Source organism: Heliangelus exortis, chromosome 2 (assembly GCF_036169615.1).
Source record: "Heliangelus exortis chromosome 2, bHelExo1.hap1, whole genome shotgun sequence".
NCBI classification, from domain to species: domain Eukaryota; kingdom Metazoa; phylum Chordata; class Aves; order Apodiformes; family Trochilidae; genus Heliangelus; species Heliangelus exortis.
In genome coordinates, this window is record NC_092423.1 from 37,819,173 (window position 1) to 37,831,230 (window position 12,058).

Sequence of the window (12,058 nt, forward strand, 5' to 3'; positions counted from 1 at the left end):
TTCTTGGGCAGTAGCAAGTAGTAAATAATATGCATCTTTATGAACATTGTCCATACTCATACCTGCCCAACAGCAGAACAGAAAATAAGGTATATTCAAATACTGCCAGCAGCAATTTGTATTCTTCAAAATCTATAGTTCCAAACCCTACAGCTAACCCTAGTCCTCATTCTAACCTTCATCTTAGTAGTAACAACTGGCTCATACTTTTAGGAAAGGAGAGCATCCTTTAACCCTCACCTTGCCAGTTTCTGCAGGGTCCTGCAATAAACACAGCTTCCAGTGGTAAAAAATCCCCAAGTCTACCCTAAACTGAGCCCTCCACTTAAAATGCACTCCTTGTTTCTATTGCAGCTTACTAAGCACTGGCTCCAATTGACACGAGCTTTCTTCCTGACTGTAGTCCTTACAGCATCCTGCAATAAGCCAGGTCCTTCAGGCTTTGAACTCCCAGTCCTAACTGTAGCATCAGCATAATTATATCCAAAGACCATGCCTTTGGAGAAAGAAAATGTAAAGGATGGGCCCTAAGCAAGACCCATTTATGTCCTAAATCTGCAAGCCCTAGAGCACTCAGCAATAATCACAGTTCCCTAAGGTTCAGATTTCTGAGTCTTAACTATAATCTTTACTTTAATCAAGGAATTAATCTCTACAGCTGAAGAACATAAAAATGTATTGACGCCCTTACTCTTATCTCCGTGAGTTCTACAGACACTTCATTCCCTTTAGATAGCTGTAGGGGATATAGCAGTACAATTCTGCTTTGAAGATCCAGTTAGATGGCATTCTTTTCCTTGTATAAGTGTTTGTGAATTACCTTCCTACTCAGAGTTTTCATCAGTTCCTGATTATTGGAGGGGGGTGTGGTCTGTTGGCACTAAGATCTTCTTCCTCTCTTTTCTGCAGACCTTGGTTTTGTACTTCTCAATAAAGAAACAAGAAAGTGGCCAGATAAGCTCCTGCAGCTTGTGCCCTTTGAACAAGGTTTGGGGAGAGTGCAGCATCAAGGGAAAAGGTTGTAGCCTCTCCAGTTGCTGCCACTTTGGGGAGCTTGAACGGCTCAATCTTGGACCCTTTTGTGAGCCTTCCTCGCATCCCCATCTCTTCCTCTCCAGCACCTCCTCAGACAGCAGGACACCACTGACTCAGCTATTAGCAGGACCAAGAGAACAGGCTGCCTTTGCCCTGTCTGTAATCTGTGTGAGGGTGATCCTGGAGGCAGCTGAAAGTAGAACGGAAGAGGCTTTTGGCTGTCTTCATCTTCAGGTGGTAGGAAGTGGGAGAGAGGAGCAGCTGGGTTAGGAAAATGCTCCCCTTCCAGATATGTGAGTCCAGGTGGGACCCTGTGCAAACACAGTTAATCATCTCTTAGTGTCTCATTTGTAGAGGTCTGCAATGTGAAGTGTTTGAGCTCATCATAAAAGAGAAAATGCAGCTATTCTATGGACTCTGCAAACCGTTCTCAGTACCTGCCTTCACTTGCACCTCCTTGCAGTGTGACTTTAAGCATTCCTTCAGCTCAGCTCTTTATTACCACAGGCTGTCCCAGCACCTGAGACCTTACTAAGACAGGAGTTTTGTCCCATATAGATTTCCAGCAATCCTTCCTTCCTCCTCTATCCTAAATTTGTCAATACTCCACTACTCAGGTCTTTCAAGCATCTTGTTTCAGAATAGATCCCAAACCCAATACATTCCTTCCTGAGTCTCAGGCCTCAGTCTCAGGCCTGTCTCCTTTGCTAGGCTCAAATGTGTGAGTTTTGAGACTAAGTGTAATAGGAAAGTGTAGTCTTACCCCTTGCTTAGAAATAAAATCAATGGGGTACCAATTTATCCAGTTTTGTGCTCTGTCAGGCTCATTCTGTAGCTTAAACTGACACCAGCTTGCAGAGCAGCAAACTGAGAGCAAAGTTCTGCCTCCTTTGTAACTTCATTTTAAAAAAGGTTCCCCAGGGAAACAAAAAATCTCCACTTACACTCATTGTCTGCTTCTCTTTTCACAAATTCTTCTTCCCCAGTAACTTCTGCATGCTTTTTCCAGTTCCAGTGGTATTTGACAGCAGGAGAGACAGGCTGAAACTTCAAAACAAAAGGTCCCCCAAATCAGTGTCTCAGTCGAAGAAATCCTTCAGTGGTCCCCTGTTCACTCCTGCCTGCCAGCTGCCTTTTCAGTACACGTGTGCTTTGGAGTCAGACTCAGCACATGCTGCCTCCTCCCCAGCCTGGTGATCTCAGGAAACAATTCCTTCCCTCAGCTGCCCCAGCAGGCTAGAAATATTTAAACCTTACAGCAACGAGTCTTGCAAAGAAGAGATTGTGGCTGTTCCAAAGCACTTTAGAAAGTTACTGCCTTACCAACCATTAACTTCATGTAATGTTTTACCAAGCATGGCTGAGACACTTGTGCTTTATGGGGGGGCGAATCCTCTCACCCTGGTAGCTCTGAGGACCAGTGGTTCCTCCCCCCAGCTGAGGGTACAGAGTTGCAGCCATCCCACCAGAAGATGGGGCAAGCTGAATGGCAGATGGGAAGCACGGGCAGGGCACTGCTGCTGCACCCCCAGCACTCCACCAAAGGCCTTCTCCAGAAGCTGGGGGGGAACAAGGTTCCTACCAAACTTCCAGCTATTGTCAGACACGAGTATCTTGCCCGTTTCCAGAGAAGCAAAGCTGTGTTCTGCTCCAGATGAAATGGCAAATTACATCAGCTCTAAACACAGACCCCGGAGCATCTTTCAAGTGATGACTACTACCATGTAGTAGTGACTCGTGAAGATGTAGCATCACAGTCTGCTGACTGATTTGATGCAAAGGGAAGATCCTTTTTTTCCTGACAGGCACATTTTTGCTGCTTTTCAAATAGGTTTGTATTACAGAGATACTATACTTTGTCTTCTTTAGCAGTCAGTTTTGTAGAGAAAAGTCTGCTGGCTGCTTATTTCCTTGCATGGTGAATTTGGAACAGATCATTAGACCTCAGAGGTGCTGCTCAGCCCCACGGGCAGTGATCCTGGCCACGGGAAGCCTGACATAAGAGATGAAATGTGTGCAGCCCTAATGGAGTGCAGAAGGCACCTTTTTTACCTCTACACTCAGAATGCCCTCAGCTGGCCACCAGTTAGCTGAGACAAATGTGGACAATTCATGACAATTCAATTTGCCCCTGTACTCAGCGCTGGTGAGGCCACACCTCGAGTGCTGTGTCCAGTTCTGGGCCCCTCAGTTCAGGAAGGAGATCGAGGTCCTGGAGCAGGTCCAAAGGAGGGCAACCAGGCTGGTGAAGGGACTCGAGCACAGATCCTATGAGGAGAGGCTGAGGGAGCTGGGGCTGTTCAGCCTGGAGAAGAGGAGGCTCAGAGGAGACCTCATCACTCTCTACAACTCCCTGAAAGGAGGGGGTAGCCAGGTGGGGGTTGGTCTCTTTTCCCAGACGACTTTCAACAAGACAAGAGGGCACGGTCTCAAGTTGTGCTGGGGGAGGTTTAGGTTGGACATTAGAAAGAATTTCTTTAGTGAGAGGGTGATCAAACACTGGAATGGGCTGCCCCGGGAGGTGGTGGATTCTCCGTCCCTGGAGATATTTAAAAAGAGACTGGATGTGGCACTCAGTGCCATGGTCTGGTAACTGCAGCGGGAGTGGATCAAGGGTTGGACTTGATGATCTCTGAGGTCCCTTCCAACCCAGCCAATTCTATGATTCTATGAGAGATTTGTGGTTTAAAAAGCAAATTCATTCTCTTCCCTCCATCCAACAGAACAGAAACTTCTTCCCTGCAAAGACACCACGCATGGGTATTTCTAAACACACTGCTTTGTATTGTCATTGGATCCTTAGGATGGGGCATGTGTTAAAGACTGCAGACTGTGAGACATGTCAGAGCCACTTTGCTCATGGTAGAGGGGAAGGGAGAAGCAGAAGTGAATGGCTTGTTTGTCTTCCTGCAGGAAGGAAAAATGCAACTAAAATACTGTTCTTCACTTGAAAAAAGTCTTTACCAAACTGACCAGGAAAAAAAAAATATTACCAGTCAAATGTCTGCACTCAAGGGAGTGAAAAAGTTCTCTGATGGCATTAGTTCTTGGAGAATGATTAGACTGATACTGCATTTCACTGCTTGCTGAAGTTTCACACAGAGATGGTTCAGGGTGGTTTTAGGAAATAAATGTGTGCACAGGCTTGGCTGTGGTAGTACGGGCATCCAAAAGCCAATCTGAAACTGCTGACATTCCATAAAAACTGGTCTAAGTTTTCCAAGTTGGAAAGTTTCTGGCAATGTCAGGATGGTAATTAGCAATTGATTTTCATCTGGCAGCTTGCCATGTGGTCAGAGTGATAGACACCAGAACTCTTTAACACATTTAATGGGATTTTTCCTTCCATTTACACTATCATAAATTACAAAGCATATTTCACTTCACAAAATAAAACCATTTCCAGATCATTTTTATGACAGTATTAAGTAGTACATAACCTACAACAAATAGTCCTGTACAAGGCAGGAGGATCTATGGAAGTATTGGAAACTCAGACTATTTAGCATTTACTCTGCAATCTGGGTTAATCTATCTAGCCCTTAGTTATTTCTCTAGAAGATGACAAATTTACAGTCATAACCTTCACTGCCCTTCATTATTGTAGTTACTCATATTTTTCAATTTAAATAGAAACATGTGCTCCCTGAAATAATTCAGGAAACTGCATCGCTGAGTTACTGAGCGTATGATACAAACAATCAAGATGAGGGATTACTATAATTTTTTTTGCATCGAAAACTTAGTTTGGTAGTAAAGTGTGTTGATTTTTCTATGCTTGCAAAAACATCTCATGCTGAGAAACAGTTTTAACGTTAGGAATAAGTTGCAGTTAGACTATGAATGTTTGTGAGGGGACAAAAATATTAAAATTTGATAATAATTACCAACTCCCACATTTCCTACTCATTCTTTCTTTTTTTTTTCTTTTTTTTTTTTTTTTTTTAATAAACAAACCATCAGGAAACATTCAAGATAAATACCTACATTTTTAGCAGATTTACTGTACGTTTATAAATACAGAAACATGACAAAACATAACTCAATTTTCACAGAAAAACCAAATCCTTCATAATTAATCCAAAAAAGTGCTAACTTTTCAACAAGGCCAGAAAATATCCAGTGTCCCAGCATCACTTAACTTACATATTACTGTAATCCAAGAAATATCTGGCATGGGAAACTGATACTACCACCAGGACTTTTGAAAAATTCTTAATATCATATTTTACATGGGAATAAAAAAAAAAAAGAGAAAATGCTATATAATTTGGGAAATATCAAAAGGTTAAAAGTGTACAATCTTAGGATGCTAATGCCTAAATGCAAGGAAACCTAAGGAAAGCTGGAATACACACAAAAGAAGAATTCTTCTTTAAAACACTTGCAATGAAAGAGGTATGTCAGGATAATACTGCATTAGTGGTAACTGTTTTCAATATATCATAGCAAAAATGCAGGAAAGAATTACATGGAAAATAATCAATGCACCGCATTGATTTATAGTTTGTTAAAATAAAATGCCATTCTTTCAGCTAGGTAAAGTAAAAATATCTTTATAATATAGGTTCTGTTTCACAATTGACATATATAATTATGTCTCATGGAGAGGGAAATGTATACAAGTAACACTGATTAAGTACCTTTTTGCTTCTCTAGCCATATTAAAATATGTTTTGTGTTTCTTAATAAGTTAACAATAAAATTGTTTGAAACTTCTCAAAACAAATATACATCTGAGGCAAGGCAAAAGATACAAGGTAAGAGGATTTTTTTCTGACCTTTTTTTTTCCCTTCTACAAAAAGGCATATGTCTATGAGACATAGGCTTTCCCTAAACATTTTGGCATCCATCTGCAACTTTGCAGAAATTGAAGTGCAGTCAAGGAACTTATCCTTTATGTTTAAAAAAAAATTACAGAATGTTGTTTTTCCTTCAAACTAATTATTTCAAAAGAAATTGCTTTGAAGATGTGCCTCTCTGGCTAAAAGAGAACATCTTCATTTTCTATTAAAATCTGCACAATTAACTTCTGGTACCGCATGTCATTCAGCGTAGCAAGGGTACTGTCCTCTGGAGGTCTCATTAAAGTAGGCCCAAACACTATTCCCAGGTTTTCAGCATTCATAAAATTATCCTTTTCATGCAAGGTAACCCTAAAATAGGAAAAAAAAAAAAAGAGAAAAAGGAAAAAAGTAAGAAGTTTTCACCTCCCGTAAAAGAATATCTTAATCTGTAGTCCCACTTCACATCAAGCATTGGTAGATAATAGCATTTTTCAGTAACTTTTTTTTTACTTTCATTCAGTATAGTAACTGTTTCCATTGCAAGTACAATGCAGTTACAGTGGGGCTGAAGTTTCTAGCACCTTTAAATACTCCTCTGACATTTAAAGTGATTTTTTTTCCATGTGGCTGTCCATTAGGATGTAAAAATTAGTGGCAATTGCTTCTCTGAAAGGCATAATCATGGTTTAAATGATGATGTATGTAGGTCTACTCTACCGTAACTACAGTTCTCCAGTGTGTTCTACCAGGTATAATAGATGTGTTTCAAGAATATGAACCCAGATTTCATTTTGATTACCAGTGACCTTGCTGCTTCCAGCCTGCAGGAACCCACTCACTTCTGTCTTGCTGGCTGCCTCAGGCCAACCAACAGCTGAGTGATTCTGATTGCTTGTTATGCTTTAGAAGTAGGCTGAATCCTGGAGCAGTCCAGAGAGGTGGCTTGCTGAAGTCAGGCTGCTAGAAGTGCCACCTGATCTTGACAGAGAACAGAAAGGCTTCTGGAAAGGAGCCTCAGTTGTTCCCTGATTTGAGTCATAAAATGTACATACAAAATGGTAAGGTACTTGTGGCTGGGGCAATCAGAGATTGCCAAGGATGCAGAGAAGTCATCCCTTAGGCCTGATGGAAAATGCAAGATGTTCTCTAGGGTTGCCCTCCAGGCAATAGAAGTGGATTACATCACTGTTGTCACAGCAAACATTTAAGTTCAGTCCTGATGATGCTCTTGCATTGCAGTGTAGAAACAACAGTAATCCCTGGATCAGTCATGGTCCCTCATGGACCAGACACTGTTCCCGAGTAGGTTAGGGGTGCAGTGTCACATCTGCACTCACAATGCCTCTGCCAGGGTGAACCACATCTGGGTTTGGAGTCAGCTCTCTAGGAGAAAGCTGTGACCACCCTTGGCCATGGCAATTCCTAGCTGGGCAGCTGTTTGGATTCACTTGTGCTGTCAGGGCAGCACAAAGAGGCTGAGACCAGCAGCAATCTGGTCTTCCCTTGTTTGCAGGGTCTTTATGGGACTTAGGTTTTGCTTCTACCAATGGCCCTCTGCAAAGAGTGGCTCTGTCACCAAAAATCACTGCTCTTTTTGCTTTCAGGACAGAAATTTGTCAGTGCCCTTGCTGACAGATAAGTCACCATCTGCTAACATAAATATGTTAACTGTGCTTTGCAAGGACAAAAGACAAGCCAAGGCTGCCTGGCCTCAGCCACCTCTGTGCAAATGTATGGTAACACTCTGCTTTCAGCCTGTGGCTGTATGCAGCAGAGATGTTAAACAGCTATGCCATGCTGCAGTCATCTTGCTAAAACCTCTGTGTAGAGTGTGGGGTTTGCTGCATGACCTGGAGTGAACACAGAGAAGATCCATAGCTTCAGGTCAGCATGGATGGAGTTGCACGTATTTGGCCACAGGGGGGACTGCTCAAACTATTCTAATTCCTCCAGCTTTGAGCAAAAAAAGAGTTATCAGAAAGGTAACTGCAGAAAACAATTAACTGATTAACTGACAAACTAATTTTTCCTTGCACTGTCCTTTGCTGGGTTTTCCCATGCTTCTAACAGCAGTTTCTTTTCTGTTAATAAACAGCACTGGCATAGGGGCTGTGATCCTGCAATCCTGTGATCTTTTCACAGACTCCCTGACACCAGTGCATGTTTCCTCCGTGTAGGCAGAGCCCTGTGGGACTCTGTTTAACCTACAGAAAAGCATAGTCTGAACCTACAGGATCCATTCCTCTTTCATGTTCAGATCTCTGACAGATTTGCCATATGTTCTGACATGCATTTGATTTCCCTGCAGATGCTGAAAGCTGTTTGGGAAAGAAGTGGAAATTCATTGCGTGACTTGCAGGTATTTGAGAGAAAAAGCTTAATCAGCTGTTTGGACTATTTTTGTCTCATCAGTAGTTCAACTCAACAGCTGAAGCAAAGCCTATACAGCATTTCATAGAAAAGAAGGAAGGTAAGTCAATAGTTGGCTATTAAAAATTTGCTGCCAGGTCATGAAAATACTCTGTATGCAGGTCCCTGATCGTCTACACTCTCCATAGGCCTTCTTAAAAGCCAGCATGGTTCATCCTGAATTTTCCATGCATAGCTGCTGACAAAGGTGGATATTTGCACATCTCATTTCTGCAGTCTGAAGAAGCTCCTGTGTGCCCAGGTGATCTCTCATCAAGAGGAAAAAAATACTCAGTTGTAATGACCTGAGCTGATTCAAAATGAGGAAAAGTCTCTGCATAATGATTGCACATGAAATGCACTTCACACAAGCTCTCCAATGCAATTTTATGAGTTGAGGTCTTTTTCTTTTCATGTTAGCATTAGTGGTGCAGAATAATGCAGATCAAACCCAGAAAATAATCCAAATTTGCAGCCGTGCTGCAAGCAGTGGGACAATTCAGAAGAGATGAAAAATTAAATTCAGGCAGCTTTTAGAATTTTGTGTCTTATCACTAAAAATACTTTGGATAGCAAATGGTGTGGAGAGTGTTTAAAACCAAAAGAGAAAGGAAATAACTGGTAAGGGCCTGTATTTCTTTTACTAGTCAAATAATACACACTGTATTGTTTTTACTATGTCCTGCTTAATTCTTGGCTTAACTGTGACGCTAGCAAGCAGCTTGTAAGAGACAGCTCTTTCCTTATAGGGTTATCACTCAGGAAGACAAATCAGGAGGTAAGGGAAGACAAAAGCAAAGCTTTAGCAAGGGACTTGCTGCAGCACATCTAGCAAATCTCTGAAGTACCCACTGTTACACTATTTTTCAGATATTATCTGGCTCAGAGAAATGTGGCAAATCTCACTTAACTCTTCTGAGGCTGGCAGTGATCTGCCAGCAAAAGGAACTGTGCCACATATGAGCATAGCTTGTATACCTTTATACAAACATAACTTGCCTGTTCACTTGTAACATTACTGCTTTACTGGCAGTGCCCTAATGGAAGTTGTATTGGTACTTTTCAGTAATATTTCTCTTTCAAAGCAGAAAATTGTTAAGCTCTACAAGGACTATCCTACTTGCCAATTAACTCACTTTTTGAGATGAATCATTAGGTATCTAAGTGTCTCGTAGTGAGCAGCAGGGAGTAACATCAACACTTCATGTATTGCTTCTAGTCGTTCATCAGGATTGGAGATTTCTATAAAAACACCAAACAGGATTAATATTAACAAGGGCTTTCCATTTGTAATCACCATTAATTCAGGAAGCTAAGGTATTATTATGGAGTCATTTACAAACCTTGACTGTGCTTGGAGGGATAAATTTGAAACTCATAAACATAGAACTTATCAGCAATTTCTGCATCCTCAAAAAAAAAAAAAAAAAAAGGCTTTTCAAAGAAATCAGCAACAAAGACCACCCAATAGTTGTCTCTATGGTCTGTAGCTCTATCTATAGAGCTGTATAGGGACACTGTCCAAGCTTCATTCAGTGCTTCCTAATACTTTGTCTGAAACTGACTCATTTATATAAGATTACTTCCATTAGCTTTCAACACCAGATGGGATTGTGGACGTATGCTTCAGAGACTGTGCTTGAACATACACATTTAGCTAGAAATTGAGATGACATGGAATTACTTAAAGAAAGATTTGTGAACATCTTTATGTAGGTATCTGTGATCAGAGAGCACGAGTGCTCATTTGCCAGTCTCTGTAAAAACCTGAGCATAATTTACATGTATTTTACATGAAAAGTATGGATCCCTAAGCTGTGAACTGAGTCAGAGTTATATTTGCTACATGACTTTCCACACAAACGGCACCAGGAGCTTGAAATTTTAGAAGATTAAGAATCTTTATCTTCTTGTTTTGAGAGACTGCCTCCTCCTTTTTGAGGAACTGCCTCCTCTGGGCATGCTCTTAAAAGGACTAGGGAAAGCATCACTGTTACACAGGCAAACTGCTGTTCTTGCTGCTTATTGATGTGACATTTCAAAATTAAAAAGGATGCCTTTTAAAGACAAAAGTATGCTATTTTTTACATGCTCCAGGTCTTTCACATTTTTTGCCAATAACATGATTCTGATGCAATCCACTCGATGAGCTTTCATTAGAGACTATCATTACATGGAAGGCTGTGCCCCCCGGAGAGCAGAGTTTGAGGTAAATCTCATCTCTCCCTCCCAGCACTATGGCAGAGAATGCTTCTTGTCCTCTTTTCTCTCTCATCGTGTGCACCCCTGGCTCTAGGCAGGGGGTAGCTGCACAGTGAAAGGGACAATTGGGGCCCCACCAGCTGGCCATCAGACACTGCCAGCTCACCACCAGGACAACTGACCACTGCCCAGCAGGTGATGCTTTTTCAGCCCTGTGAACAGAACCTCGGGGAGGAGGTGGCTCTGCTTACGGTGCTCTGACTTTTGCAAGGAAACTGTGCACATATCGGGGAGTTCAAGTGCATGCATCACACAGTTTGTAACACCAAAATTAATGGTCAGATAAAGGCAACTCAAATGGGATACAAATGTGATTCAGAAAACAATGAATCAGTTTTTAAAAGGGATGTGAAGCAAACGCACTTATAATACGTAAAAAAAAATTTTAAAGTGAGGTTAAGCGAATGAAAATCTAAACCATCTAAAAATATTTTCTAAAAGTAATGTTGAACAAATACACTTAAGAACCATCAAAACATAGCCTTTAAACGTGATTTAGGGGGCTGTGACCTGAAACAAGCTGGTCACAATACATTTGATTGAGTTACCTTTATCTTATAAATAGTTTTTCATTTCTCACGTTTGATTGAGTGGCCTTTTTCTCACTGTTACTTTTTCATGTTACAAATTGTGTGGCACGCACACTTTAACTACTATATAGATGCAAAGTTTCCTTGAAAAATGCAAAGCACTGTGACCATAGCTTTCTGCTCCCCAAGATTCTGTTCACAGTGCTGGGATGGTGTACCTGCATCATGTCCCATCTGCAACAACATTCAGGAAAAGGTTTCATGTGAAAGAAGGACGTGGCAGAGAAGTAGTCAACAGAGCAATGCCCTTCCTTCTGATCTGTTGTCTGTCCTTTCCTTTTTCTTTGAGGTGGACAGCTTTATGGGTGAGAAATGTAATTAAAGATCAGCACAAATTACTATGCAGTACTTACTTGCTGCCTCTATGAACTTGGAGTAGGTGTCATAGGTGATCACAGGAATTGGTAAGTCTCTGAAGTATAGCTTCAGTGCTCCTGCAATGATGTTTATGTCTGGATAAATAGTGGCAGAAATATCAGCCTTGTCACCATCTAGAAGAAGAAAAAGAAATCTTTTTGAAACCAGGCTAATTTTGACTGAAGCAAGGCTAGGATTCTAATTCAGATTTATTGTGTCCAACCTGACAATAGAAAAACCTTGAAAGCATTTGAAAGGATTAAATGAGAATATATTGCTACCCATTTTACAGTATGTGAATGAGGAATGGTAGTTTCTTTATCTTCCAGTAAACAATTTATTTGATTACCTCTGTTCAAGAGGCTAGTGATTACATCAACAAAATCTGCAGTGTCCCATCTCTCATAAAATGTTTTAGTGTTGGATGAAAAAATCACGTTAATAGTGTACTTATTGAATTTGGCCCATTTATTCACTGAAAATAAGCTGTTAATAACTTGTCCTGATGTTGTCTTTTGTATTTGCAGATCTATGCACAGGAGTATGAACCATTCTTTTCATTTTCACTTGGGTAAACAGATTTGCAGAGAAATGACATAAATTTCCAATCACTTCCG

The 12,058-nt window shown here is 41.0% G+C and overlaps 1 protein-coding gene and 2 long non-coding RNA genes across 5 annotated transcripts in view; 1 reads left to right on the forward strand and 2 right to left on the reverse strand.

The window, feature by feature from the left end:
* The window catches only part of LOC139792385 (uncharacterized), a 34,215-nt gene that overhangs the window by 2,213 nt on the left and 19,944 nt on the right, over positions 1-12,058 (forward strand). The window contains exon 3 of one of the 2 annotated variants that reach the window (XR_011724236.1): positions 2,045-2,467. The exons of the other annotated variant lie outside the window; for it this stretch is intronic. This is a non-coding gene — a long non-coding RNA (uncharacterized lncRNA). Of the gene's footprint in view, positions 1-2,044; positions 2,468-12,058 lie in introns of those variants that run through there. 2 annotated transcript variants of the gene reach the window in all.
* Positions 606-2,066, reverse strand: LOC139792387 (uncharacterized). Its single transcript, XR_011724241.1, has 2 exons — positions 1,980-2,066; positions 606-1,346 (listed from the first exon to the last, which is right to left on the reverse strand). It is a non-coding gene; the product is annotated as an uncharacterized lncRNA (long non-coding RNA).
* CHN2 (chimerin 2) overlaps positions 4,348-12,058 on the reverse strand; it is a 165,644-nt gene continuing 157,933 nt past the window's right edge. For both annotated transcript variants that reach the window (XM_071735599.1, XM_071735601.1), the window contains 3 exons: positions 11,438-11,575; positions 9,369-9,474; positions 4,348-6,192 (listed from right to left, as the gene is read on the reverse strand). In XM_071735599.1, the coding sequence (XP_071591700.1) occupies positions 6,021-6,192; positions 9,369-9,474; positions 11,438-11,575 (416 nt within the window). In that variant the 3' untranslated portion in view covers positions 4,348-6,020. The remainder of the gene's footprint in view (positions 6,193-9,368; positions 9,475-11,437; positions 11,576-12,058) is intronic.